Raw genomic sequence first — 25,828 nt, 5'->3', positions numbered from 1 at the left:
TAGCTGATTGTATTGATTTGCAATCACCATAATCAGATCCTTCCTCAATCTCTAATTACCCCATTGTTACACAAAATGCCTCCTCCAGTATCAAGAGCATCAGTCGTGAGACTCCTAAACCTCACTTCGAATCAAGGATGTAGGGGATGTGGTAGAACTCATTCTGCTTTAGATCATCATACTCATGGTCATGGTCATACAGGTATAAGAGGAATGGCTACTCCTGTAGAAAAGGCTATCGGAGGTCCTCCACCAGGTAACACAGATTATGCTTTCGAAGTAAGTCATCTTTTTTTGTCTGATCGGGTTTTGATTTTGTAAACTAAAGCTGACGCGATACTATCCTTGTAATCTTCTTCAATCTATCGTGTATACTTCTACCTGTCAACTATCCATCTCCCTTCACTTTTTTCCTATATACATTGGTAAAAACACTTAGATGGCAGCATCTACCTTACGTTTTGGTCAAGGAGCAACAAGTGAAGTAGGAATGGATTTACATAATATGATTAAACAATTACCTTCAATGGATAGACCACAAGCGAAAATTGGTATTTTCACTGATCCAAATGTAATTAAATTACCTGTAATGGAAGTTGTTGAAGAAAGTTTAATGAGACAAGGTTTAAATTGGGTTGTTTGGGATAAATGTTCTGTTGAACCTACAGATAAATCGTGGAATGTGAGTTTCTACCACCACTTTTATACTTTCTCGCCAGGCGTTGAAACAACAAGGTGCTATAAGCTGATTTATGAACTTACAATAGGAAGCGATAGATTTCGCTAGATCTTCACATATAACACATTTCTTAGCTGTTGGAGGTGGTTCATCAATGGATACAGCTAAAGCAGCAAACTTGTTTGCAAATTACCCAGAAGCTGATTTGTACGAATTTATAAATGCTCCTATCGGGAGAGGTAAACCTATTGAGAAAAAATTGAGTCCTCTCATTGCTAGTAAGTAAAATCTTCCTCAAGCTGAAGGTTTCAAAGGATAGGATATTGATGCAAAATTCAAAATTTTGTTCTCAGTCCCAACTACAGCTGTAAGGATACCTCCTCACCTAATATCAGCCCGATGACTAATCGCTAACGAAACTGTATAGGGTACCGGATCGGAAACCACAGGAACAGCTATTCTCGATATACCTTCCAAATCATTCAAAACAGGTATCGCAAATAGAGCATTAAAGCCAACTTTAGGTATTGTAGATCTCAATAATACAGCTACATGTCCTAAAGAGGTAGCTATCGCAGCGGGTCTAGATGTATTATTCCACTCTCTTGAAAGTACGTGATCTTCCTGTTCATCTAGTGAGGCCGTCTAGCTCACGGTACTTATATAGGTTGGACAGCTGTCCCATATAACGAAAGAACACCTCGGCCATCTAATCCAATCAATAGACGTAAGTATAGATATAACTAATCTTCTAGCTTCCAGGTAACCTCAGCTAATTAGGTGTCTCCAATTTAGCTGCATATCAAGGTTCAAATCCACTTTCGGATATCTTCTCAAGATGGGCTCTCGAAACTACTATCAAATACCTTCCAAGAATCGCTAAAGATCCATTCGGTGACGAAGAGGCTAGAGCACAAATGTTGTTAGCTGCTAGTACGGCTGGTATTGGGTTTGGTAATGCAGGTGTACATATGTGTGTAAGTATTTACCCTTTCGTCGGAGCCGGGTTTCGCACAATTTTCATCTTCGATTTTGAGTATCCCAAGACAGTACGACAAAGCTAAACCAATGTATTCTCCGCAGCACGCATTCTCTTATCCGATTTCATCACTCAACAAAGGTCGTCCAGTAGATCTACAATATCACCATCCATCCTATTCACCTAAAATCCCATTGATCCCTCATGGTGTAGCTGTATCTTTAACTGCGCCAGCAGTATTCAACTTTACTGCAGCTTCATCAATACCTAGACATCGTGAAGCTTTAGGTGTATTTTTAGGTAAAGATAGATCTCATGAGTTGAATAATATCAAAGATCAGGATGTAGGTAGAGCTTTAAGTGAAGAAATTAAGAAATTCTTAGATTTAGTTGAAGTTCCAAGAGGTTTAGAAAAAGTCGGTTATGGTTCACAAGATATTGGTAAAGTGAGTAATATATATTCTTCTGGTATTGGACGTTTACCGGGATGATCAATGTACCAAGCTAATTTACATATCCATTTCCCTCGATATAGTTGGTAGAAGGTTGTTTACCTCAAAGAAGAGTTTTGGATTTAGCTCCCGTATTAGCAAAAGATGATTTGGCTATGGAAAAAGAGCAATTAGCCAGTATCGTAGAGGGATCTTTAAGGTGGTAATAATGTGCATTTATGATTTCCCTATGAAGCGCAATATCAGAAGTGAGGAGGTGTTGTAGTGTAGTGGTAGCAGTTGTATCGATATGTTTGTCAATAAGCCTCAAGGCATACCATTTTCATGCATTGTATGTCAAGTATCGTATCTCAGCCGTATTTGTATCCATCATCAAATTCCTTGTCAGTTCTATGCATACGACCTAACGTTTATCACTCTTACAACCTTTTATCTTGGTGTCATCATCATGCATATCATATGATGTCAACATATGATGATAGATCACGTGATTCAGCTAAAAAGTCGATTCTCAACTTCGTAACAATAAGGTGGAGGAAGGATTATCGAATGCTTAGCTGCAAAGGTAATTTCAATGATCTATAAGATAAAAGCTGTTATTAAAAGAATTTAAATAGATCGAATAATTTTTCATGCTACGAGAACCATACTTAATATTGACTTGAAAATGTCAGAAATAATAACAGAAGAGCAAGATCCAAAGCAGACTTTAAATTCAATAATATCAACTTTACCTAATCTTGAATTAACTTTAGAAGCTCTATTAAACGATAATAACGTTAAACAGAAACAAAATAATGAATCTTCAATATGGTCAATATGGTCAGAAAATTTAAATAAATTAGATAATTTAGATAGAGCCAAGATGGATATTTTAATTTCATATACTATAAATGATTTAATATGGGGTAAGTTATAAGAATTCTTTAAATCTCTTAGTTCATATCGAAATTGCAAAAAAAGTTCACAAGGAAGAAGTTTTTTATACATATATCAAAACTGAAAGCTAAACTTGAAATTCATTCCATTCATTCAAATACAAATCAGTTTACTTAAAGTTAAAAGGTATTGATCCAGAAAAACATGATGTAACTTCTGAACTTGTAAGCTACTTTACTTTGAATTTATAATATATCATAATGAGATATATAGCATTTTGAGATGTATTATGAAAATATACTTATCAAGACGTTTTATCTTTTGGAAAAAATAGGATCGTATAAAAACATATTATACAAAAGTAAAATCAATTGAAAAACCTGAAACTCGTAAGTTAGCTCATTCTTTTCATCCATTCAACCATTCTTTTCAGATACATAACCTCATCTCGATTTATACTTGATAGATGTTTTTAATGGCTAATTCTGATCTTTTCCATCTATTGTTAGAACGTACAAGAATAGATTCAGCAGCAGCTCATAGATTCGTTAAATCATCTATACCAAAATCACAACATCTCCCTCCACCTCCGTCTCCATCTACATCAGCAGCACAATTAGCCAAAGATCAAGCTCAGAAAGCTATTGATGAACAGGAAGAAGATGAATCTATAAGGAGATTGAATAAATCAAATAGATTTAGGTTTATTGAAAAGGAAGGTAAAGAATCTATTATCCCTGGAGAACAGCAAGAACAAGCACAAGAAGAAGAAGGTGACGATATAGAAGATGAAGATCACGATATGGATCAAGATGAAATTCCAGGAAACGATATTGATGCTGACGCATTTTTAAAGGGTGTTGAGGAAGAAATGAACATACAGTAGAAAACCTCTGCAGTCATTGATTTTCCTGCACTTCCTTACCCTTATACCCTGTATAACATATGTATATATACCTTCTCTTAAAGTGTAAAAGAGATTTTGTAATGAATATCAAATGAACGAACATATATGTTGCATAAACATTTTTTTTGGTAAACTACGACATGGTATTCCCGCAGATACGAACACTAAATCGGGATAGCTTTTGTGAATGAGCTCGACAGTTTAGAAAGATAAATTGGTTTTAGAGATATATACGAAGTTCGAAGAAAATAGGATACTATATAAATAGTCAAACACTGACAGACTTCATATTTTTGATTGAACACTACAACGAAATTAACTACAACATGAAGAGATGATACTATACTGAAAGTCCCACCAGGAGAAAACAATAAGTTCTTATGAGATGATTGCTCCTCAGATATTTGTTTTTGATGAATCTTTTGATTGATTTTGAAGTGTTTGTTTGATATCGCTTGATGAACGAAATCGCTGTGAAATACTTCTGCAGTTGATTTTTAACTGTTTCCTAGCCTGTATCAGAGTTTCGATACAGTAGCTTTAATTGATGACCGATTTATTGTGCCATTTCACAAGCACCACAATCATTACAAATAGACCACATTGATCTTCTACCTGTTTGAGGATCAGGATATTCTGACATTATTAATTTTGGTATAGATTTACAATTTGGACCATGTAAATTTCTTGCTTTTTCAATTTCACTTGCATTTATAGGTAATGGTTGATTATTATATGTAGGTTGTAATAATCCTTTGGAGGAGTTGGGTCCAGGTAAGGATTGTGAGAATGCTTGTGCAGCTAAAGGTGAATTTGAACGAAAATTAGTATTTGATTTAGAATAATTTGAATGTGATGATAATGATTGATTGTGATTTGAGAAATGATGAGGATTTGGATGTGGTGTTAATGATGGATAACCATCTATCAAGGGAAGAAGTCTCACCGATCAGCTTATATTCTCTTCTAAATAAAGCTGATCGGAAAGAACAAGACAATAATAACACTTACTTTTCATTTGATTAGTAGCACCCATGTCCATTTCATCTTCGTATTCAAATTCATCTTCTTCAGCACCTGGACCGAATAAGAAACCGCCGGAACCACCTGAAGAGTATACGTAGTTATCTCTGTTACTCTGTTGGTCATGTTGATTTTGATTTGAATGATGAGCATTTAAGCCTGAATTACCCATTGCCATGTTACAATCATTATCCATGTCCATATCGGTATCCATATTCATATCATCGTCTGAAGCTGAATTTGAATGATCTGTCATCAATTCTGGGAGCTGGTATGAATTCTGCAAGGTGGGTGATCTGACTCTCATATGCTATTTGTGAAATACAATGGCAACAATCAGTATCATGCATCAAGGTATAAGGCATGGTTGTATGCATGGATTGGATGATAGAATACAAGCGATGTAGAGGAATGGAATGCATGGACATAGTGAAAGGAAGGAAGGAAGGAAAGGATATTCACCTTTGAAACTTCTTCATCGTCCATACCCCAGGACATTCTCTTTCTTTTAACTTTGAAAGCTGAGCTAGAAGGCATAGCATTATTGTTTTGGTTGTTGAACATGGCGAATGGTGCGTGGGTCATTTTTAGTTATATGTTTGTTTTGGTAGTTGTATCTTTATAGATGGTAAAGAGATAAATTGAGGAATGTTCAAATCAATTGAAATTCAAATCTCGGTTGAGTGTGTTTTTATAATTTGTAGTAGTAGTACGAGTAAATGATTTATTCAGGAAAAAAAAAGATAAAAGAGAGAAGAGAAATGAAAAAGTAGACGCGACGAGAATTAGAGAATTAAAAAGATGTCTGTGTGTCTAAATATTAGTTGTATATATATTCCGGTTTTCATCCACGTGGTTATTTAAAATCTTTTCATAATGTATTTTGTTTATGGTTGACGGTGGCTTGACTCAACCGTAGTCTCATTTAACCGTCTCTAGGGGGAAAGGAAGAAAAGCTAAAGAAGAATTGTAAGATATCATTACGAGAGTTGACTAATCCGGATTAGGTCACAGAGGGAAAAAAGGGGGTTTCTTACCAACGGAGAAAGGAAAGAAGGGAAAAACCGAAGCGGAATAAATGTCTAAAAAGATCACGAGACAGAATCAAAGACCTGGTCCCATCCTTTAGATTTCAGGGTTCACTTTTTGGTTTAATCGGCGATATACCAGATATCCGAGTTTTAGGTTTTAGAACCGGATAACATGCACCACCGAAGAAGAAACGAGGGTATTATTGCCGTTAGTGGAAAAGGATCAATAATCCGTTTTAGACCATACGAGTACCGCATGAGATGGCAAAATGAGTAACCTACTTAAGCTACTCATTGTTTCATTTTGGTAGTTGACATAACCTTTGAGTGAGATAGATTACAGCTTACGCGCGAAGTAGCGGGCTAGAGCGATAACGCATCAAGGCGGGTTTCTTCGTCAACCTACTTTCTGCGGGTTTCTGAAGAGCATTTTGTGTCTCATTCAGTATCTGCTCTCGATAGGGGGTTAGCGACTCCAGGTTAATCAACTCATTGACTTAGTATAGCTAGAAGTTACCAACAACGAGTTCAGTCCAGTCCTTCATGAGATAGACAAATGTCATAGAGATATAGCTTACATCATACATTCTTCGTCTATATAACTTCTATCTAACAAATAACTGAGCCATATCCCAGTTGTCTTCAATTCGGTTCTGGTTTGAACAAATCTTCTGATACCCATGATTCATTTTTACCTTTCTTCCAGACTTCTCTGCATCAATGTAACCTTAATCATTCACCTCGACTTCATCTCCAACGCGAAGAGCGGACATCTGCGCATGCTTTTGCGATAACTGGGACGATCGTACTTAGAACTATTTTAAGGAAAGACATTTTCAATAAATTTCTTCGCTAGCTATCCGGTAGATATCTTCCATTTACCTGTGCACTCTGAGCGTTGAAAGTAGTTTGATCCATATTATCGGCGTCATTACAGAAAGCAAATATACATCACCATAACCCATATACAAACTCAACCGCGTTCATCATCACGAACGTTACGAACGATACAAAATAGCACATTTTGGGAAACAACTTGAAAAAACACATAAAGCAACACGCTAACGAATTGATTTTATTTTCCAGACCCATAGCCCTATTGACTCCATTCAACATCTTATGTCTTCCAATCTCTGACACTATCAGCCAGCATACAGTTCGACACTTATCACTAACATCGTGCAGCCCAATTAAGCCAGTACGGTGACTGCATGGACATTAGCGACATCTGTATTATCCTTTTTATCTAAACCTTCATGCTCTACACCTTCTTCTCTTCTTCTTCGTTCTTCAGCTTCCATTTCTTCTGCGATAACATCTGCTGGGATTCTATCTGGAGTATGATCTGTAATATACCACATACCAGGAATACTAGCTAACATTAAAGCGCAGTTGAGAATCATTCCTACTAAAGGTGAAGAATCGGCAGCTGAAACACCGAATGCTATAGCTGATCCAACACATTGAATACATTTAAGTGCAGCTGAAAATCTAACATTATCTTGACCTGATTTGGCGAATGAAGATAAAATCCAATAATTATAAACTTGAGCTAAAGGTCCAGTAGTTTGAATGAAGAAATAAGGTAAAAACGCCGCAGCATATCGTTTATCTGACCAATCTATTGGTCCAGGATCATGTCGAATGAATTTGACTTGCATGATGAGTGACCAAATACATACAGCTGTGTTGAGGATGATGACCAACCAAAATCCAAATTGAGCACGTCGACGTTGAGAATATCCTTTAAGATCGGTAACGTATCCAAGAGCAAAGCAACCGATAATGCAGAAGAAGGGAGAAATGAGGGAAGAAAGTGCTCTAGCTCGAACGGAGAAGTAAAGTGCTATGGTGGAAGAAGTGTAAGTTGACCGGAATGCCATCTGAAAACGAAAACGATACATACCTAAGTAAGTAGACCAAGGACCATTGTAGAAGTAAGACCAGATGATGAAGATCGCACAACAGTAGACTACTTTGGTCATGTATGTACGGATGATTTCCTTTGTTTCATCATAATGACTAAGCTTGGGAGGTGTGAGGATTCGAGTACCGTCGGATCTAACAACATGAGCCATCTCGCAAATACCAAAGGCGAAGGGAATGGCGAGAGCTTCGATGGCAATGAAGGGAATATAGGTAGATGCTGAAATACCACCACCTGCGTCCGATGATGCATTTTTAGCCAAGTTGATACTACCTCCAACTAATTGACCTAAATTACGACTAAATAAACACAATTGAAACAGATCAATGAGGTGGACACCCAGCTGGGGATTGTGCTGTAACTCACCTGACGATCCAAAGAGCTAAATACTTTCCACGTTTGCTCTCCGGCGCGATTGACATGACATAAGCTCCTTCAGCTACATTCCAGAACGCGAAACCGATACCAGTGATAGGGGCTGTTGCTAATAAGAACCATTGGTTGTTGAAAGCCGAGTTGCAATAGTATGAAGCGCCGAAAAGGGGGAAAGAAATGGCACCAATTACCAAACCCCATTTGGCACCGATCATGTTGACAAGTACACCGCCGAATAGACAGACTAATGATAAGATTAGGTTTAGCTGATCACTGTTTTACCTTTCATCAAGCGACCGGGAGCACTTACAGACTGCTTCGATGGAAGTCTCAATAGCGAATCTAATATTGGAAGTTCTTGGAGTAGCTAAACCACCTGCACCTAAACCTGTTATAGCATCTGCAATTGCTGGACCACAGAACGCTTGTACTGAGATGAAAAGCATTTGGGTGAGAGAGTGTTGATGTACCCGTTTCCAAAGTGGTACCTCTCTTTGATAACGTTCCATATCGACATTGTGATTGGTGTCATATCCAGCGATAAGATTGTCATCGTTACCGGCATGTGTTTGTGGTGGTGGTGCTTTCATAGGACCTTCCATGGTGAATAAGAAATAACGAAGATTTCGTGTCGTGTGGGGATTAGAGGAAAGGGTATTCACTTTCCCGACCGACTTGAACCTGCTTGTTATATATAGCAGCAGTGTCTTTGGATGAAAAGGGGAACAGATTCTACATACCGCATGGTGCAAAGGGTATTTTCTTGGCAGTCCGCGATATCGGAAATGCAATTATACTTATTGTCCAATCTAATCGAATGCCGTTATCCTTTTACCTCATTAAATCAGCTGCTCCTCTCCGCGTCTGGGTCATCTTCGTGCCGGACTTTGCCTGTCCTTTTATCTGCATTGAAGATGGATTTTTCAGGAATATCAACATAGGGTTCGAGTGAAAAGAGCAGCGAAAAACTTAGCCGAATACATCTTGGGGCAACATATACATGAAATGCCCACCTCGGACGCTGATTCTGCCATCCGCGGTACCCCGTCTACATATTCCCTTAGTAGCGCTTAACAAGTTATTCACCATTTTTGTTCTTGTGCTGGATAAGTCCTTGAAAGCGGGGTATATTGACGTCGTAGTGCCTACCATGATCGTGCTCATATAGCAAGAAGGACGCACACGAATTAATCGTAAAACCAAGATCCGATTAACTGTTTCTAGCTCACATGAAATGATGTTTTTGGGCCGGAACCTTTATCAGGCACATAACATCTAGCGATGATGGGAAGGATCTAGGCGCTCATATGCAACTTAGTATGGATTTTGTGGCTGATCAACTAAATGTATATCGCTATGTTTCGATTTAGTTGTATCTCCTAGACAGACCGTCTCTTTCTGCTCCAAAGACGCTGAGGTCAAGTAGGGAGTTCGAATCAACATGAAACGTCGCTTTGATCATCTAATTTCATTTCTTTCCGCAACAGACACAGGGTTCAGCATCTTCCCATTCGATAATTTGGATATCTTCTAAGCCGAAATTAGGAGATTCAATGGTTACCTCTTGCAAGCTATCTTGTAATCGATCTCTAAGTAACCCTTTTACATCTGGTCCGCCTGTTGATCTCTCACACACTAATTCCCATTTGTCGGCGCAAGTGTCTTTTGTGTGACCACATGTTAGTCGTCCCGATGATCGATAGCTGATGACACTTGTAGCGAGTTGGGATATGTCGGCTCTTCTTTGACGTGGACCAACATGCTGGAAACAGTCCGGTGATATCTTACTTGATGGTAAACAGTTACATTTAGCAAAAAATATCCTAACCTTTTCTCTTCCAAGAGGAATACGTCCACCTTTAAAATTGTGTATAATCAAAGTTCGTAACCTGTGTCCAAAATTGGGAAAGTCGTTGGTGACAGAAGTGAAAGCTGATGCCGCCATCCTATACTCTTGCTTCTTTTCGTTTTCAACTCGACGTTGCTCCTTTCGATCTAGGTATGAAGGTACATGGTGATTTTCTGTTTGGTATTTTGCACGCTGTATCGAGTCGTAATCAGGAAAGGTCAAACAGATATGTCGGGGGTCCAAACCAGCATCTCCAAGGTAACGTGTAAAAGGGTGATCGATTTGTCTATAGCCGGTCCGTTCCCGCTTGAGTAGGTCATACATAGCCTTATCCGCTAATATTAGATTTACAACATTTCTAAATACACCTACAATAGCTGATTTTCGTATAACCATGCTGCCAAAAATCGTTGGAAACAGCTGCCGGAGACTGTCTTCACTGGGTATTGATGAGATAACAAGATGTTTGACGAGAAGCAAGGACTCTTCCTTTGTGAAAATGTTGTCTCAGATAAGGTGTCGTTCCGAGTGGTGAGTGGGTCTATTCGTTTTATGCCTTGTAATACCATTTTTGCGTTGTCTCGCCTGATCTGTACCGTTCTGTAAAGGATGGGTTCCGCCGCTTTATAGAAGTCTGAGGACACTCTCATGAGGCGACTTATCGTTTGTACATCCGCATGAGAGGCGATAACTTTCGCAACCTCAAAAGGTAAAGGGGTGGTGAACAAAGGCATTGAGAGACTATCGTGGAATAGTAGAAGCAATGAATTATCAATCGTTAAATTAACTTTCATCAACGAGTCGGATCATGAAGCTGATCTGACATACTGTACCCCCTACACTATGAAGTGTGATCCAAATGGAATTTTCAGATATGAAGATCGTTCGAAAGTGAAGATCGTAGTTCCCTACTCAAGCTAGGGGAGGCAGCAGAACTGGATAATACAGTATTCTCAAAAAACATGTAAAGGCTTCTTGCTTGTTTATATGTAGTTAAAACACAAAGTGTAAGTGGAAAATGAGATTTGTGAGGAAGATGGCTGCGAGAGTTCGACTTACGCATCACTTTTTGTAGGCAAACCCCCTTTCTTGACGTCTTGATCAAAAGAAGTGCGTATGTCCATGTGAGCATGACAAGTCGACGTCACACGTGTCTCAAATGATTTAGTAAAGCATTATGGGATCACAACACATTGCAGAATCCAGTGACCATTTTCTGTACAGTTTGTTTAGAGCTATCGGTATATGTAGATACGCATGCATTTTAATCTTTATACAACCCATCGCGAATTCTTTGCCATATATACAGTATTAACTTGACGAGTGGCGAATCTCAGTGCCACGAAAAGACAGATACGAGAGGTATCATTACTTCTCCCCACAACAGCTGCACTCTTGAGCTTTACCCCACTTACTGATACTCAATTGATCACTCCGCCAATTGGGATACCTCCATGATAAAGCGTCTTTCCATGTCTCCCATTTCCTGATTGATGCATCTTCTTCCCCGGGATACTCGTCATCGTCATGGAAAGGATTAGATAATATTAATTCAATCGATCTTTCTTGTTCAGCTTCAATACCATGCAATCTTCTTGCTAATTTATGCATTCCCGGCTTTTATGAGACTGTCTGAAGTTGTATCTGAGAGTTGGAATTATACGTTGGCGTAAGGTTCGATAGACATTGAGTACCGTGTAAATGACCAAAAGGATCAGGCCGATCAAGTCAAACTTGCGGATAGAGGACGATACGAAGGAATGTAAGTCTTCTGGTGTTATACGCTGTCCATGTCAATGGGAACAATGCATTAAGGTACCGTTAAGGTCAGCATTACTTTTTAATCTGCCTTCGGATCGATGTCGAAGTACTGAGACTTAGAGCTCTGAAACACTGTGATAGATATCGAACAAACTTACAAAGCCGATGTTTGAAAAGGTAGAGAAAACCGTGACATAGGGTAAAAAGCCATACCACCCCGCAAAATCTACTATGAACCACTTGAATCCAAGATATACAGAAACCAAAAACCTAAGACGGTGTTTCAACCGCATGAGAAAAGGTGAAATCGGTGACATCGCTTGAGCCTGAGAATGTCAATTACGGCTTTTTTAGCTTTTGTCAGAGAGTGTTTACTGATGGGTGTGGATCGAAAGAAGAGAAGTAAGAAAGAAAAAGAACAGAAGCAAGATCACGAAATGTACATAAGTGAAAGTATGCACCGTCCTTGAAGCCGCTAAAGTATGACCCAACTGTGCTAATACGTGTAATTCACTTAATTTATCTGGGATGCCCAAAGCGTTTGATGATTACTTTAGCTGATTAGTCAAGATCAATATCACACACTCTATAGCACACAGCACACAGAGGCCGCGGGGTTTGAACTTAAATAGCGAAAGGTATCCTTTTTTGTTGTTTAGCAAAATTCCGATCAAAATCGAGTTTATACGTAAACATGTTGTACCATGCTGTACGGTAGAAATAAAAAGTGAACGAAAAACAAAAACAAGAGATCGTTATGCAGTAACTACTTTTATTAGGTTTCAATCTTTTACTTTTCTCAATAGAAATTGCTCAAAAGTACATTTATATCTATATACATGCATGAAGCTTGTCATACATTCACTGTGCACGAGTCGGGATCATTTAAACTAAGAATATTGTACTATACGATTTTCATTTTAAGCCACAGCATTCGCATACTTTACCTTCCTTTCTTGTTTCAATGATAGTAGCTTCGCTTCAAATTTCTGATTCTGTCTGACCTAGTTCTTTGATCCATTCATTCCATTTTATAACTTGTCTTTGCTCCTCAATTTCGTTTGCTTCACCAGGTAATACTAAAGTCCACTTTTCTGATACGTTACCAAAGCCTTCATCATCATGTTCTTGCTTAGTCGTAGATAATTTCGCACATATCACTAAGCCTTCGAGATATGCATATCGCAAGTCATCATGTGTATGTTGGAAACATCTATCATGAGGGTCATCTTGATCTCCACAAGTACATTTGACCAAGTACATCTTTACATCTTTAGACAACCAAGGAATCATTCCCAATCGATAATCATGGATCGTCAGACTGTTTAATGTCCAGCTCGCAATAGTTTGGAAATGATTTACTATTCTGTCTAATCTCAGCACAATCTGTCTAAAACGATCTCTAATCGGATTTCCTCTTTGCACGAGAGTATGCTGCGATAAATACGGGCTGATATGCGATAAATGCCTGTTGACGAATCTTTCACGATCTTCCTTCGTGATTGTAGGATGTGATATACACATATCTCTGGGTTCCATGGGTTCATAAGTGAGTAGATGAATGGATGAGAGTAGATGAATGGATGAGTTGATTTTTCTCGTCATTGCTTGACCACACGGCTAGATCATATATCGCTTGACTTTTCAAGATCAAAGTTTTGACATTCTTTAATGGTACATGTTGAGATCCACTTGAAATGGCTAGGCGTATACAATTTTTCAAATCTTGAGATACCAATCGAGTAGGGATAGATTCTATAGTGAGGTGTCGAACAAATGTAAGTAGTTTTGATTTACGGGTATGTGATCTGATTGTGGGATAACTGTGAATTTGATACGAGCTCTTGAAATCCTTCTCGTTAACTTCTTCATCTTCTTCATCTGTATCTGCTTGAGGATAAGTTATCACATATCGGTTTTCAATGTCAGGGCCAACCCATCGATCTAACCAATGATCTAACCATCGACTAACATAAACATTAAATGCCATAATCTTGGACTTTGGTTTAATCTTGATGATTCTAGCATCATATGGTGTGGTTGCTAGACCAAAGAACACATTTCTGGCGTTTTGCTTTGTTAATACCAGTTCCCGAAATAGCACTGGAGAAGCGATGTTATAGCATTTTCGAGAGACTCGCATTAAGTTTGATAAAGTTTGAGAATCACAGTGAGCCGTTATCTGTTGAATAGTGTCATCAGGAAAGTGGAGCTTGTTGGTCATGAAGAATCTCTTAAGTGAGGTTGAAAGAACGATTTTCTTGATAAGCTTGAATACATCATAGAAAATAGTCAAGAAGAATATGTAAATAATCAAGTAGTTGACAACACGATAAAGATCGAACCCTAGATGGACCGATGGCGAGTGTTGGTCTGAGAACTGCAAAGGATATTAGGAACAGATGAGCTGTTTTGATCTGGCTGAATATCGAAATTTTCAAAATCCCGAGTTTTAATATAATATTTATATTTTCGATGATGCAGAAATTGGGTGACTCACTGCCCAGAAAATGATGAGTTGACTCAAGATATACAACGCAAATAGAACAGTGCTTTGATCGATAGGTTTTTCGCTGATGAGTGGTAAGCGAGGCATCTTTAAATAATCGGTCTATGGGTAGAGTATATAGCTGCAAAACAAAGTAGAAAGACAAATGAGAAAAGAAAACATGACGATATCCTATATCACCGCTTAAGACGGTCTCACCACGGCGAAAAGTACAGCATTGCAAGCTACCGCCTTGATTCTGAGGTAGGGTCAAAGCGTTTGATGGACATTTTGAATTTAGGTCAATGCGCAAATTTTAAAGGCAAAACGTTAGTCTTATTGTATCGTTCGAAGTTGACTCTGAGAACTGTATATACATCATTAAACTCTATTTCATTGAAAGTTTGACAGCACTTTTGTACTCTTCAATATAGCCAATTTAAGATGGAGCTACGTGACTCATCGATACCTTCATATCGTTTCCCCTGTTTACCTTGTTCTGTCTCGACTACCTATTCTCTATGAGCAACTCGTTGCATTCCCAATTGGCTATCTTCACTAATCTCCTTGTGGTCTGTCTAGGTTGTTATTTTGCGATCTGGTCTGAACTTCTGCGGAAATTGTGAGATGATGGCTCTTTCTGTCGATTTCATGCTGAATTTGCGTATTTTGATATGTTCTTTCTGTGCTGGTAGAGGATTGATGGCTAGGTAACGAAAGAAGCTTTAGAGGCGATGCTTGAACAAGAGATGGAACGGAAGGCAAAGAAGTTGGAATCTCAAGATTGGGAATGTAATCTGACATCGTCAATTTGATATCACGAACACTGTTTTTGATTGTGATTTAGGAATTATGAAGTGCTGGATTTTGATAAGAGAGATTGTTGTCGAAGATTTGAGGGTTTTAGTATGTTATAAGCTGATGGAATAAGCTGATGGAATGAAGAAGAAAGCTCGGTGCCATGCGTGATATCTTATGCTGAGCATCAGAATGGTGCTAACCACTATAAAGGATCAGACCCTCCATTGAAATGTTTTATTCGTTCGAATATCCTTCTACCTTTCTTGCTTCTCAAACACGTAAGACTGATTTGAAAGGATCTATTGAAATAGGGCATCCTTTCATACAGATAAAGAATGACTCATATCTGCAACTCATACATTCGAATATTTGAAACATGGAAAACGATACTTGGCTGCTAGGTAACAAAGACAATTTCAAAGTTTTACAGTAAGCCAGGAACCTACAGAGTATGCACTCATATCAAACAGTCTTCATATTAGGGTATATACGCTAGCAAAAAAGGAAGACGGACTGATAAAACTGCTCTGATTCTAAAAAGAAGTATAAAAACACATCGAACTCATATATGTTATTGTAAATTATATGTATCAAGTGGAAAAAGAGAAACGCCGTAATTTCTACAGTGTTTTGATTAACGTTTGACAAAATTACTTTTGGTTTTAAGCCACGTTTCTAAATCCATCATATCTGGGTGTATCTTTTTCAATTCTGTTATATCTGCTTGAAGACCTTGATCTCTGAACCAATTTAACATTATACCCAATTCTTTTATAGCGAATTTCAAAGCTGAACCTAGAAATCCATAAGTCGCACCTGTTGATTTACCTGTTGCAATTTTAAATTTCTCTTCCATTTCATTGAATGTAAATGAATCACCTGCTATAGATAATGCTTTTCCATTATATTTTTCAGGATAAATGAAAGCTTGTGAAGCGAAAAAACCAATATCAAAACATGAAATCCAAAACATTTTTTTTTTCTTTCATTGTATCTCTTAAAGAAGCCATAAATACTTTACTTTGAAATCCAGGTTCTAAATTATCCATAAAAATTACTGGTCTTAATATGCTCCACTTCATACTACTACCAATAGTAGATTTCTTAAGATGTTGTTCAATCATATTTTTAGTTGCGAAATGTGGTACATTTGTTGGATTATTCCAAGATTTTTCTGAACCTCCTCTATCAACTGAACTATACACGAATTGTTCGACATTGTTCTTTAATGATTCATCAACCAATGAAATACCTTGTTTGACTTCAGGTGCATCTTCAATTTTTCCACCTTTGAAGTTAACAGCTTGAACCGAAAATACACCCCATATTTTTTGATTAGGTGATACTTCTTTAGCAGCTTTGAATAGCTCAATCGGATATTCTAAATCACCTTGGACAAGTTTGATCGATGGGGATTTCGATGATAATCGATTAGCACTTGGTGATTTTGCATCTCTAGTAACGGCAAGTATAGTAAAGTCGTTCGATTTGGAGATGAGATGTTCAATAAGTGCTCCTCCTTGTTTACCTGTTGCACCGGTAACGAGAATTGACCGAGACATTCTGAGTGATGTTGTTAATTTAAATATGGTGAGTGATATTTACTGGTGATTGTAGCGAGGTCCACTTATTATTAAAGTGATTTAATTTCTGAGTGAGTATACAGCTTGAAATTGAAAAATTGAGCGATGTGGTTGTTAATCGGGTGTTGAATGAAGAGAGGAGCAGAAACACAAGATCGAGAAGCTAAAGTCCGGTTTATATATGTAAATCTTCCCAATGAATGGCATAACCTGACCAATATTACGATGTGGTCAGGTAAAAATAACAGCGTATTATATGGTGGTGATGCGATTATCAATTGCAGCGAGTTTTGTAAAAGTCATCTTATTCTTACTAACTAGGCAAAACATCGGAATTATGATAAATCAATTATTGATAAGCCATGACCGACGGTCATTCCTCCGAGATTGATAATGATAACGAGATTTCTGATCTACGCCGACCGTAGTTTCTCCGATATCTATTTTTCAACTTGCGTGACGATGTATGACAACAGATATTCTACTTGAGGATCATCCTGAGATTTGAGCTTAAGTCATCGTGCATATCAACAGGACTGCGCTTTCTATACATCATGGCTTCGGCAGAGAACAAGCACATCGGCGGTCACGATTGTATTACCAGCGAGAAGTTTTGGCCAGATGCTGTATGTCTGTGTCGTAGTATACACATACAGAATACTGTTTTAACACATGGGTGGTACATCTATTGTCATTTCTATAATCCAATGCCATTCTACATGGGTATAATATCGGCCCCTAATGGGTCTTTCTGACCAGTTTTGAATGTAGCTTTCGCCTGATCATTCTCCGAGGAGGGATTGATCCACTTTGCTACTACTTCGGCTACGATCTCGGAATTTTCTTGAGCTACAAAGATGATAGTTGAAAGTCAGCTCTCTTCGATATACAGAGTCTGTAGTCAGTCCGATTGGAGAACAAGAAGCGATGCAGGAGGATAAGGGAGCAGAAATGGAAAACGAGGTGGTCTACGGATGATAACGAAAGGGGGAGAAGAAGAACTCAAAGGTGAGATGAGAGGTGAAATGGAAACATTAAATACTCACTCAGGCAAAAAGCATGAGGTACGCCTTCCAACATCTTGACCCTACCACCTTCTTCCCAGCCTAAAGCATCTTGTACAAGTGGACCATCTTTCCCAACCCATCCATCCATATTATTATCTGCCCAAACTCCAAATAGACCTCTTTGATTATCATCATCTAACCTCTGAGAATCAAACCAATCTAAATCCAAATCTCTGATTAGATCCATTTCTGACCTTGATAGATGTAATACATGTTTGATTACTTCAGGTGATTTGACTAAAGATAGCGATGTCGAAGGTAATGAGGTAAAAGGTAATATGGGTCTCAATAAAGGTGAAAGAAGTGGTAATAAGGGCTTGACTGGTCGACGGAATATTGGCTATTCATACAAATACGGAATATTAGCTGAACAGGCGTTCAATCAAAACACTACCAGACAGCTGAGACTCACCCATAAAGTCCATCCGTTCCACGTATTACTGATCCAACCCAAAGTGGGAAACAGCAAATAACCACTGGAAACAGGCCATTCTTTGGGATTATCGCGCTTATTCAATCTTTTCATGATTTCACATGACAACCATGCCCCGACTGAATGGCCCATCAAGCTAATTCTCGGGTTTGACGAGGATTGACCACTCTCTTCAGACCAATTATCTAAATACTCTCTAAGTGATTCTACAAGTTCTATTTTACTTTCTAATTGTTGAGGAAGATCTAGAGGTTCCTTAGGTGAAGGTACATTTACAGAATGGCCTATGTGAGAAGTAGCGAGGATAGCATGTGACTCTGGTAATGAGCGGTGTAAATGAGTAAGAAACGGTGGATAATACCCTAATAATCCAGGATTGCCTATACTATACATGGTTAATACATTTCGATGTGCTAGTTACAAACACTTGGAACGATCAGCTCACCCAATATAAATAATATCAAGTGATCAGGAGGTAGTGAAGTTCCTCTTTTGGGCGGCCAATAGTTAAGCTCGACTTCTCCACTTGCATATGGAGCTTGATGGATGAAAGAGCATGACAAAGGTGACTCGCTGGGTGGTTCTTGTCTGAGGAAAGCGAGTCGCTCATCCATTTTATTACTGGTAGACGATATGCACCTAGACTGTACTTGAAGGATTCTAGGTAGAGTAATGGGTCATAGATTTCTGAGCATCGAGTGACAGCTATAATAGTGAGTTAACATGGGAAGAGACACACTAGGGATGAAATGATGGACAATTTGGGTGGAGGGCCATGCATGCTATATACGATGGTCTGTGCGCTATACAATCAGTTGACGTCAACCGGGTAATTTTCACCGATTGACGCGTAAAAAAAAGATTGAAAAAGTGAGAACATGAATTGACGCGTTTATACTGTACTCGTACGTTGCATCATACCTATTTCTATTCCTGTTGGCCACCTTTAATTATGCTCATTATCTAATCTTTACAATTACAAAAGCTCAAAAAGGAGGAAAATAATCATCCTTATCGCATATCAATAGGATATTTGCGATTCAGGATTCGAAAATGGAGGACGATTCACCACCGATAACATCTAAACGATCTTCACCCGATCTCTTCTTCCCGGTTTCTGATTCTGAAGAGGAGGAAGATGTTGTCGCTGCTTCCGGTACATTAGCTGGACCTTCATCATCAGCTATTGCGACACCTTCGACATCGACTTCGACACGATCCAGAACAATAAATGGTAAACAATCTCAAAAATCAGATGGAGATGGAGTAATCGAAATTTTCGGTTCACAAAACAGTGATGATATAATACCAATAGATAATGACACAAAACCTTTTTCAAGTACAGCTTCTATAGCTGGACCATCAAAGATCAAAAGGAATTTATCTAGATCTAGATCAAGATCAAGAACACCACCCGCATCATCTATACCAGCGAACTTTGAAGGAGGTTATTTAGGTGAATTCGTTTGTGAAGGATGGAGTTTATCCAAAGGAAAAGGATATTGTTCTCCTGGAAGTAAAGTTATTTTTGAAAGGCCAAAACCTAAAAATCAAGATGACGATAATAAATCAACAAATACACCGTTGAAAAGTCAAGATAGATCCGGTCCAGCAAGATTAGTAAATGGGAAAGTTGTAGGTGCAAAGGCAAAACCTATAGGTGGGAAACAAGTTACTTTAGGTTCTATGATGGGTAAAAAGGCTGCAACAGCTGTGAGTTGTATAGGTGTCTAGGAAACAGTAATTGACTGACATAACTCTTTGAAGCCGCCGAAAAAACCAACGGCTAAACCTGTAGTCGACTCGATAATCAGATTCAGAAATGATCGTGGATTCGGTAAGCTGCTTTGATTAGGCAAACGCCAGGAGTGACAGCTGACAATATGGCTTCACAGAGGGTAAGTTGATGAGATTGATGCGTAGATAAGAAAGCTCATGGTATTTTAGTGGGAAGGTTATCGGTGCAAGAAGCGGGCTTTTTGACCCATCTACTAGACACAGGAATTAGTAAGTCTCATCTTTCCTGTTTATTTGGTTACCACTGCTGTTCAAACAACGCTGACCCCACAATTCAGTTACTTTGACTGGGCATGTCATAGACTGTCCTCCGAGTCTGTCAACCGGAAGTACAATCTTGCTTAACGTCAAAGTATTTCTAGCACGCAAAGCGTTTGAGAAGGTTGAGACGGATGGACGAAAGGAAGAAGGGACATTCTGGCAAGAGCAAAAAGAAACTACGGAGGAAGAAGCTATGAGAAAGAGGAAGGATGCTTTAGGTGCTTTGTTCAGTAAGTCGTGCATTTTCGATTGTTTTATCCATCAATGAAGTATTCGGCTTATCAATATCATTTTCAGGTCGTATCGGTGTAAAACCTTTGCGTTCCAATGCACTGCTGTTAGCTCAAAAGAAGAATGGAGCAGCGGTGATCAACGAAACTTCCTTGCAACACTTTGCTGATTCACCAAAACCTAAGCGTAGTCCAAGTCCATCAAAAGGAAGTAATGCTTCAGCAGGTGAAAAGAGTAAAGGTAAAATATCAGCAGTCAATAGTGATGGTGAAGAAGATGAAGGTGATGAGGACAGTGGTGATGAAGCTGAGAAACTGGATGATAAGCAATTGAACGAGATTGATAGTATATATCGAAAGTGAGTGGCTGTAAGGTGATACACGTTCGGATTCCTGACCGTCATGTATCATAGAGCTCAACAAGGGGATAATCGTCTGGAAGAGACAGACCCACCGGACACCTTCTTATATACACTTCGACCGTATCAGAAACAAGCATTAACGTGGATGAGTGCTAGGGAGAAAGGTGATGAGAGTATCAGGGATAACCAGACTTTACATCCCTTATGGGAAGAGTGAGTTGTGATGTTTCAAACATTGCCTATAGATCCCTATAGAGACTAACTTGGTCATCTGCAGGTATGCATTCAAGAAAGAACAGGCTGAGGGACAGCCTATTGAAATCGAAGACGAGGACGATTTCGTCGATCCAAGTCGGAAATTCTACTGGAACCCGTATAGTGGAGAATTGAGCTTGACATTTCCAACATCGAATACCAGGGCTAAAGGTGGTATCTTGGCGGATGCTATGGGTGAGTTGGTCTATACTGCAGGAGGCATGGCAGCTAAGCGTTACTTCTACTTGCAGGTATGGGTAAGACTTGTATGATGGCTTCGCTGATCCACAACAATGTTGATGCGGATATCTCTTCAACACCACCACCCACAAATGAAACTGATGAAGAACCAGCTTCCAAAAGACCAAAGTTCAAGCAAGTTACATTATCGAATCAATGGAGAGCTATACCAACTGTACCTAAACCAGTGAATGTACCAAGAGGTACCTTGGTAGTATGTCCCGTATCATTAGCTTCCCAATGGCATGATGAATTAGGTAAAATGTCAGAAAAAGGAACCATAACGTCTTTCATGTGGTATGGTAACGATAGAACGGATATAGAAAGGTTGTTAGCACAAGAGGGTAAGAAGAAAGTAGATGTCATCATAACTTCGTATGGTACTTTGGCTAGTGAATATCAAAAATGGAAAAAGAATAAAGACAAACCTACTTATGAGGGTGGTAATCTATATGATCGTAAGTTCCAGCTAACACGTCCTTGCATGATGCTACTCCGGATGTAAACAGCTGATATATGTTATCAGACGAATTTTTGCGGATTGTATTGGATGAAGCGCACAATATTAAAAATCGAACAGCATTAGTTTCAAAAGCTTGTTATGACTTGAAAGGACAAAGAAGATGGGCCTTGACGGGTACGCCTATTGTCAATCGGCTGGATGATCTATATTCTCTACTGTAAGCTACATTAAGCTCTTTTCGTTTACATGGCGGGATGCTGTAGCTGACCATATATCAGACATTTCTTACGCCTTGAGCCTTGGGGACATTACTCTTTCTTCAGAAGGTAAGCTACCATGAATGTGATGGAGGCTATAGACGCTCACGATTTCTCTGATAGTTTCGTTACCATTCCATTCTTAAATCAAGATCCGAAAGCCTTGAACGTAGTGCAATATATCTTAGAGTCTTGCTTACTTCGACGAGAAAAGACTATGAGAGATAAAGATGGTAAATTGATTGTGGATCTGCCACCCAAGACTGTAAGCAACCCGGTTCTTATTCGTTGCGACGAGATCAAGCATATCTGACTCTGTTGACAGGTCGATATACAAGTACTCGACTTTTCAAGGCCTGAAAGACAGATTTATAAACACCTTGAAGATAGAGCTAAGAGACGATTTATTCAGCTTGACGCTGAAGGAAGAGCAATGTCTAACTATACTTCTATTTTGGCGATGCTTATGAAGTGAGTTGATCATTGCAGGTCAGGTCAGGTCGCAATTGGTCGTAGCTGACGCTAGAGTGTAGATTGCGTCAATGTGTGGATCATCCTTTACTCGTATTAGGGAAAGCTACTGAAGATGATGAAACTACTGAAAAGCTTCTTGATGCCGAAACCGGAGACGAAAAAGGAAATCTAAAAGATTTAATTGCTATGTATGCTGGAGGAGCTAAATCTTATTCTACGTCAAATGGAAATGGTGATGATGAGATTGACCATGCTTATGCAGCGAAAGTATTGAAAGAATTAGGTGAACAAGAAACTACACCAATTTGTGATATTTGCTCAAATGAAATGTTTGATGAAGTTCTGTTACCTTGTTATCATCGATGGTGAGTTTTCGAATCCCTCCGATGAAATCATATATGGTGACAACACGATTAGGTCGACGTGAACTGACTTTTTGTCACTCTTTCTTAGCTGCCAAGATTGCATAGTGGACTGGATTGGAACATGTGAAGATCAAAATAAACCTGCAGTGTGTCCATCATGTTCAAAAGGACCTATCAAATTAAGTGATTTAAGATCAATTCAACGTAAACGTAAAAGAGTCAATCCAATTACAGGTAAACATATTGATGGATCTAATGGAGAAGGTGAAACAGATGTAACAATCGGTAAAGTGGATTTAGTACAAAGTACGAAATTAAGAGCTTTAGTTAGAAAATTAGATTCAATTAGACAAGAAGATCCCCAAGTGAAATCTTTGGTTTTTAGTCAATTTACTTCTTTCTTAGGTATGTCTTGATATATACCGCCGCATGACCAATATGAGAGATAAAGTAGCTGATTTATCTCGATTTTGGGGAACAGATCTAATTGAAACCACTTTGACTAGAGAAGGTATAAGATGGCTGTAAGTACGACTTGACCACAATATGCCAGGGCTATATATCGCATCTCGAGCTGATTGTGAATATGCCTTTTCCAGTCGATTCGATGGATCTATGTCACAAGCTCAGAGAGCAACTACAATCGAAGAATTTGGTAAAAAGATCAACGAACCTCTGGTACTGTTGATTTCCTTGAAAGCAGGTGGTGTTGGACTGAATCTGACCATGGCCAATCGTAAGTCCAGTCAAGACAAATAATTTCAAAGGAGTGCTGATCATTCTGGACAATACACTTTTTTAGATGTATTCATGATGGATACATGGTGGAATGAAGCGATTGAACAACAAGCTATTGATAGAGTTCATAGATTAGGACAAGATAAACATGTTTACGTTACTAGATATATCATCAAAGGCACTGTAGAAAAAAGAATTATGAAAATTCGTAAGTCAAAATGAAATTTCTGCGATCAAGATCGAAAGTATCATATTTCCACGTCTAACATGATGCGTTGTGTGCCGTAGAACGATCGAAGACTGCTTTAGTCAATGCTTCTTTAGCTGGTGGAGCAGCTAAAGATAAAGGTGCAAGTCTGGCTGATTTTAAGAAGATTTTCGGGTTGGATGAGGATGACAGTGATGATGAGGTGTATTAGTGGAATTCAAGGCTAGTAAGGATTCGCATTGGAAGGCTATAGCGAATTGAATTAGTGTTACTCCATCCGAACTCCACATTTTGTATTTCTACCATATTCATTGCATGTATAAGTTGCACATCCGTATAATACAGCATAGTTATTGTCAGTCGCTTGATATCTAGTGTCAACTTGTCTATGGTATCTTCTTACAAGCTATCATTTTGCTATCATTTTGGCTTCAGCTTCCGTTGATAGCAGGGGATTGATCGTTACTTGATCCGCGATTCACCTGTTACGCTGAGCGGGTAAAGTGATTCATTTTCCCCATGAATGATAGACGTGATCTTATTTTCTTATCTTTGGTGCTTTTAACCCTTCATCCCGTTCCTCTTTCCTTGGAATATTCCTACCACAGTTTAATTATTTCCTATTTCGGCATATAACCCCTCGAAGATTCCTGTGCTAAATGCAACTTTAATTCTCGACCCTGAATATCATTCCTTTCAATCGATTTCAACGCGTCGGAAGAAGAATATGGAATCTTGAACTGGCTGATGTTCATGAATGGAGCTTTGAGAAAAGCTTTATAAATCCTATATAAAGACAAATGGATTTCATTCCCTTTCTTCATTGCTTATATCTCACTCCATATACACCTTACTTACCACTTCATTCTCACCTAAATCGATCTCATTCAAAGCTACAGACTGGTTCTGACATCCACCTCTTCCCTTCCATCAAATATCATAACTCTCTAGTTTCTTCATCAAACATACTAAACTTTCAATGATCTGTGGTCTGTGACCTTCATTAAACAAGTTTCAATCATCCCTTATTACCTCATAGACTAAGTAGTCTGATCTGCTCATTCATAACACTTAGAAGTATATATTGGCTGGACCGATAAATATCTATACATCTACATCACATCTTTTTCCATCCTTCAAAATTCAGGATACGAAATAAACTTTACGAACTACCTTTTAGACAATCAACCTTTACATTCAACCTATCTACATCTACATCACATAACCGAAAATGAGAATTCCAGTATTATTAGCTGCTCAAATCCAATCTTCTCTCAAATCTTCATCTTCATCTTCTGAGATAGGACAAAGTTTAAGTATCTCCGGACCTGTAAGTTTCGTTCATTCCTACTATGTCTCCCTTTTTATAATAAGGAAATATCACTGAAACGAAACACCTCCCTCCTCATTTTCTTATTAGTCTACTTTGAGATCATGTATACCATCAACATTTAATTGGACACCAACATCATCCCCTTATATTCTTTCTCTAATTCAGCATCCCCTTACCTCTTCTACTGATTCTGAAAATCAAATAGTAGAAGAAGAAGAAGAAGAAATGATAATAGTCACAGAAACCAAAGCAACTTGGATGACTGATATTAAACCTGGATCAAATATAACTTTGAAAGTTGTAGATTCAAAGGGTAATGAAGCTACTACATTAAATTGGATTGTAGAAGAAGGTACAACAGGTTGTTTAGATGATTTGAACTAAATTGGATATGATTCGGATTAGGCTTAGTAGGAATGAATTTAGCTGGTTTCTAAGTCATTCTGAATTATGTCTTTATATTGCATATATGGAATGTTATAATTACTCTCGTTAATTCCGGAGGTACATAAGCGAATCATTCTGCATTGACATGCTCCGAAATATTGCGAAAAAAAACTGTCTGTTCACTACTAATTAAAGACATATGCAAAAGTTATAAATCAGATTAT

At 38.4% G+C, this 25,828-nt stretch overlaps 13 protein-coding genes across 13 annotated transcripts; 4 read left to right on the top strand and 9 right to left on the bottom strand.

Moving 5' to 3' along the window:
* Window positions 1-75: 75 nt before the first annotated feature.
* On the top strand, window positions 76-2,316 carry L201_004354 (uncharacterized protein; the record flags this gene model as incomplete). Its single annotated transcript, XM_066220096.1, has 9 exons — window positions 76-279; window positions 440-682; window positions 768-957; window positions 1,033-1,046; window positions 1,107-1,290; window positions 1,347-1,406; window positions 1,475-1,656; window positions 1,763-2,104; window positions 2,194-2,316. The coding sequence occupies 9 exons, from the start codon at window positions 76-78 to the stop codon at window positions 2,314-2,316; spliced, it is 1,542 nt and encodes a 513-aa protein (XP_066076193.1).
* A 461-nt stretch (window positions 2,317-2,777) lies between these two features.
* On the top strand, window positions 2,778-3,875 carry L201_004353 (uncharacterized protein; the record flags this gene model as incomplete). The annotated part of the gene is made up of 4 exons (XM_066220095.1): window positions 2,778-3,018; window positions 3,158-3,213; window positions 3,324-3,378; window positions 3,499-3,875. The coding sequence occupies 4 exons, from the start codon at window positions 2,778-2,780 to the stop codon at window positions 3,873-3,875; spliced, it is 729 nt and encodes a 242-aa protein (XP_066076192.1).
* A 577-nt stretch (window positions 3,876-4,452) lies between these two features.
* L201_004352 (uncharacterized protein) lies at window positions 4,453-5,504 on the bottom strand (the record flags this gene model as incomplete). The annotated part of the gene is made up of 3 exons (XM_066220094.1): window positions 4,453-4,820; window positions 4,908-5,229; window positions 5,382-5,504. The coding sequence occupies 3 exons, from the start codon at window positions 5,502-5,504 to the stop codon at window positions 4,453-4,455; spliced, it is 813 nt and encodes a 270-aa protein (XP_066076191.1).
* A 1,636-nt stretch (window positions 5,505-7,140) lies between these two features.
* Window positions 7,141-8,854, bottom strand: L201_004351 (uncharacterized protein; the record flags this gene model as incomplete). The annotated part of the gene is made up of 4 exons (XM_066220093.1): window positions 7,141-7,796; window positions 7,857-8,176; window positions 8,244-8,496; window positions 8,563-8,854. 4 exons carry the CDS (start codon window positions 8,852-8,854, stop codon window positions 7,141-7,143), a joined length of 1,521 nt encoding a protein of 506 aa, XP_066076190.1.
* Window positions 8,855-9,720: 866 nt separating this feature from the next.
* L201_004350 (uncharacterized protein) lies at window positions 9,721-10,670 on the bottom strand (the record flags this gene model as incomplete). Its single annotated transcript, XM_066220092.1, has 2 exons — window positions 9,721-10,387; window positions 10,474-10,670. 2 exons carry the CDS (start codon window positions 10,668-10,670, stop codon window positions 9,721-9,723), a joined length of 864 nt encoding a protein of 287 aa, XP_066076189.1.
* A 799-nt stretch (window positions 10,671-11,469) lies between these two features.
* Window positions 11,470-11,712, bottom strand: L201_004349 (uncharacterized protein; the record flags this gene model as incomplete). The annotated part of the gene is made up of 1 exon (XM_066220091.1): window positions 11,470-11,712. One exon carries the CDS (start codon window positions 11,710-11,712, stop codon window positions 11,470-11,472), a length of 243 nt encoding a protein of 80 aa, XP_066076188.1.
* A 1,131-nt stretch (window positions 11,713-12,843) lies between these two features.
* Window positions 12,844-13,125, bottom strand: L201_004348 (uncharacterized protein; the record flags this gene model as incomplete). The annotated part of the gene is made up of 1 exon (XM_066220090.1): window positions 12,844-13,125. One exon carries the CDS (start codon window positions 13,123-13,125, stop codon window positions 12,844-12,846), a length of 282 nt encoding a protein of 93 aa, XP_066076187.1.
* Window positions 13,126-13,405: 280 nt separating this feature from the next.
* On the bottom strand, window positions 13,406-14,086 carry L201_004347 (uncharacterized protein; the record flags this gene model as incomplete). Its single annotated transcript, XM_066220089.1, has 1 exon — window positions 13,406-14,086. The coding sequence occupies one exon, from the start codon at window positions 14,084-14,086 to the stop codon at window positions 13,406-13,408; it is 681 nt and encodes a 226-aa protein (XP_066076186.1).
* Window positions 14,087-15,785: 1,699 nt separating this feature from the next.
* L201_004346 (uncharacterized protein) lies at window positions 15,786-16,007 on the bottom strand (the record flags this gene model as incomplete). Its single annotated transcript, XM_066220088.1, has 1 exon — window positions 15,786-16,007. The coding sequence occupies one exon, from the start codon at window positions 16,005-16,007 to the stop codon at window positions 15,786-15,788; it is 222 nt and encodes a 73-aa protein (XP_066076185.1).
* A 94-nt stretch (window positions 16,008-16,101) lies between these two features.
* Window positions 16,102-16,713, bottom strand: L201_004345 (uncharacterized protein; the record flags this gene model as incomplete). Its single annotated transcript, XM_066220087.1, has 1 exon — window positions 16,102-16,713. The coding sequence occupies one exon, from the start codon at window positions 16,711-16,713 to the stop codon at window positions 16,102-16,104; it is 612 nt and encodes a 203-aa protein (XP_066076184.1).
* Window positions 16,714-17,449: 736 nt separating this feature from the next.
* L201_004344 (uncharacterized protein) lies at window positions 17,450-18,848 on the bottom strand (the record flags this gene model as incomplete). Its single annotated transcript, XM_066220086.1, has 4 exons — window positions 17,450-17,583; window positions 17,781-18,141; window positions 18,214-18,614; window positions 18,680-18,848. The coding sequence occupies 4 exons, from the start codon at window positions 18,846-18,848 to the stop codon at window positions 17,450-17,452; spliced, it is 1,065 nt and encodes a 354-aa protein (XP_066076183.1).
* Window positions 18,849-19,287: 439 nt separating this feature from the next.
* Window positions 19,288-24,095, top strand: L201_004343 (uncharacterized protein; the record flags this gene model as incomplete). Its single annotated transcript, XM_066220085.1, has 18 exons — window positions 19,288-19,947; window positions 20,002-20,071; window positions 20,182-20,241; window positions 20,310-20,522; window positions 20,590-20,881; window positions 20,936-21,097; window positions 21,162-21,334; window positions 21,391-21,837; window positions 21,906-22,059; window positions 22,121-22,168; window positions 22,223-22,364; window positions 22,425-22,570; window positions 22,633-22,938; window positions 23,027-23,343; window positions 23,420-23,462; window positions 23,538-23,674; window positions 23,741-23,884; window positions 23,965-24,095. 18 exons carry the CDS (start codon window positions 19,288-19,290, stop codon window positions 24,093-24,095), a joined length of 3,645 nt encoding a protein of 1,214 aa, XP_066076182.1.
* A 1,020-nt stretch (window positions 24,096-25,115) lies between these two features.
* On the top strand, window positions 25,116-25,601 carry L201_004342 (uncharacterized protein; the record flags this gene model as incomplete). Its single annotated transcript, XM_066220084.1, has 2 exons — window positions 25,116-25,214; window positions 25,305-25,601. 2 exons carry the CDS (start codon window positions 25,116-25,118, stop codon window positions 25,599-25,601), a joined length of 396 nt encoding a protein of 131 aa, XP_066076181.1.
* Between the last annotated feature and the right edge of the window lie 227 nt (window positions 25,602-25,828).

The sequence above is a fragment of the Kwoniella dendrophila genome, chromosome 5 (genome assembly GCF_036810415.1).
Source record: "Kwoniella dendrophila CBS 6074 chromosome 5, complete sequence".
Classification (NCBI taxonomy): domain Eukaryota; kingdom Fungi; phylum Basidiomycota; class Tremellomycetes; order Tremellales; family Cryptococcaceae; genus Kwoniella; species Kwoniella dendrophila.
Note: the sequence above shows the minus strand (reverse complement) of the source record. Positions and strands in the feature narration are given on the sequence as shown.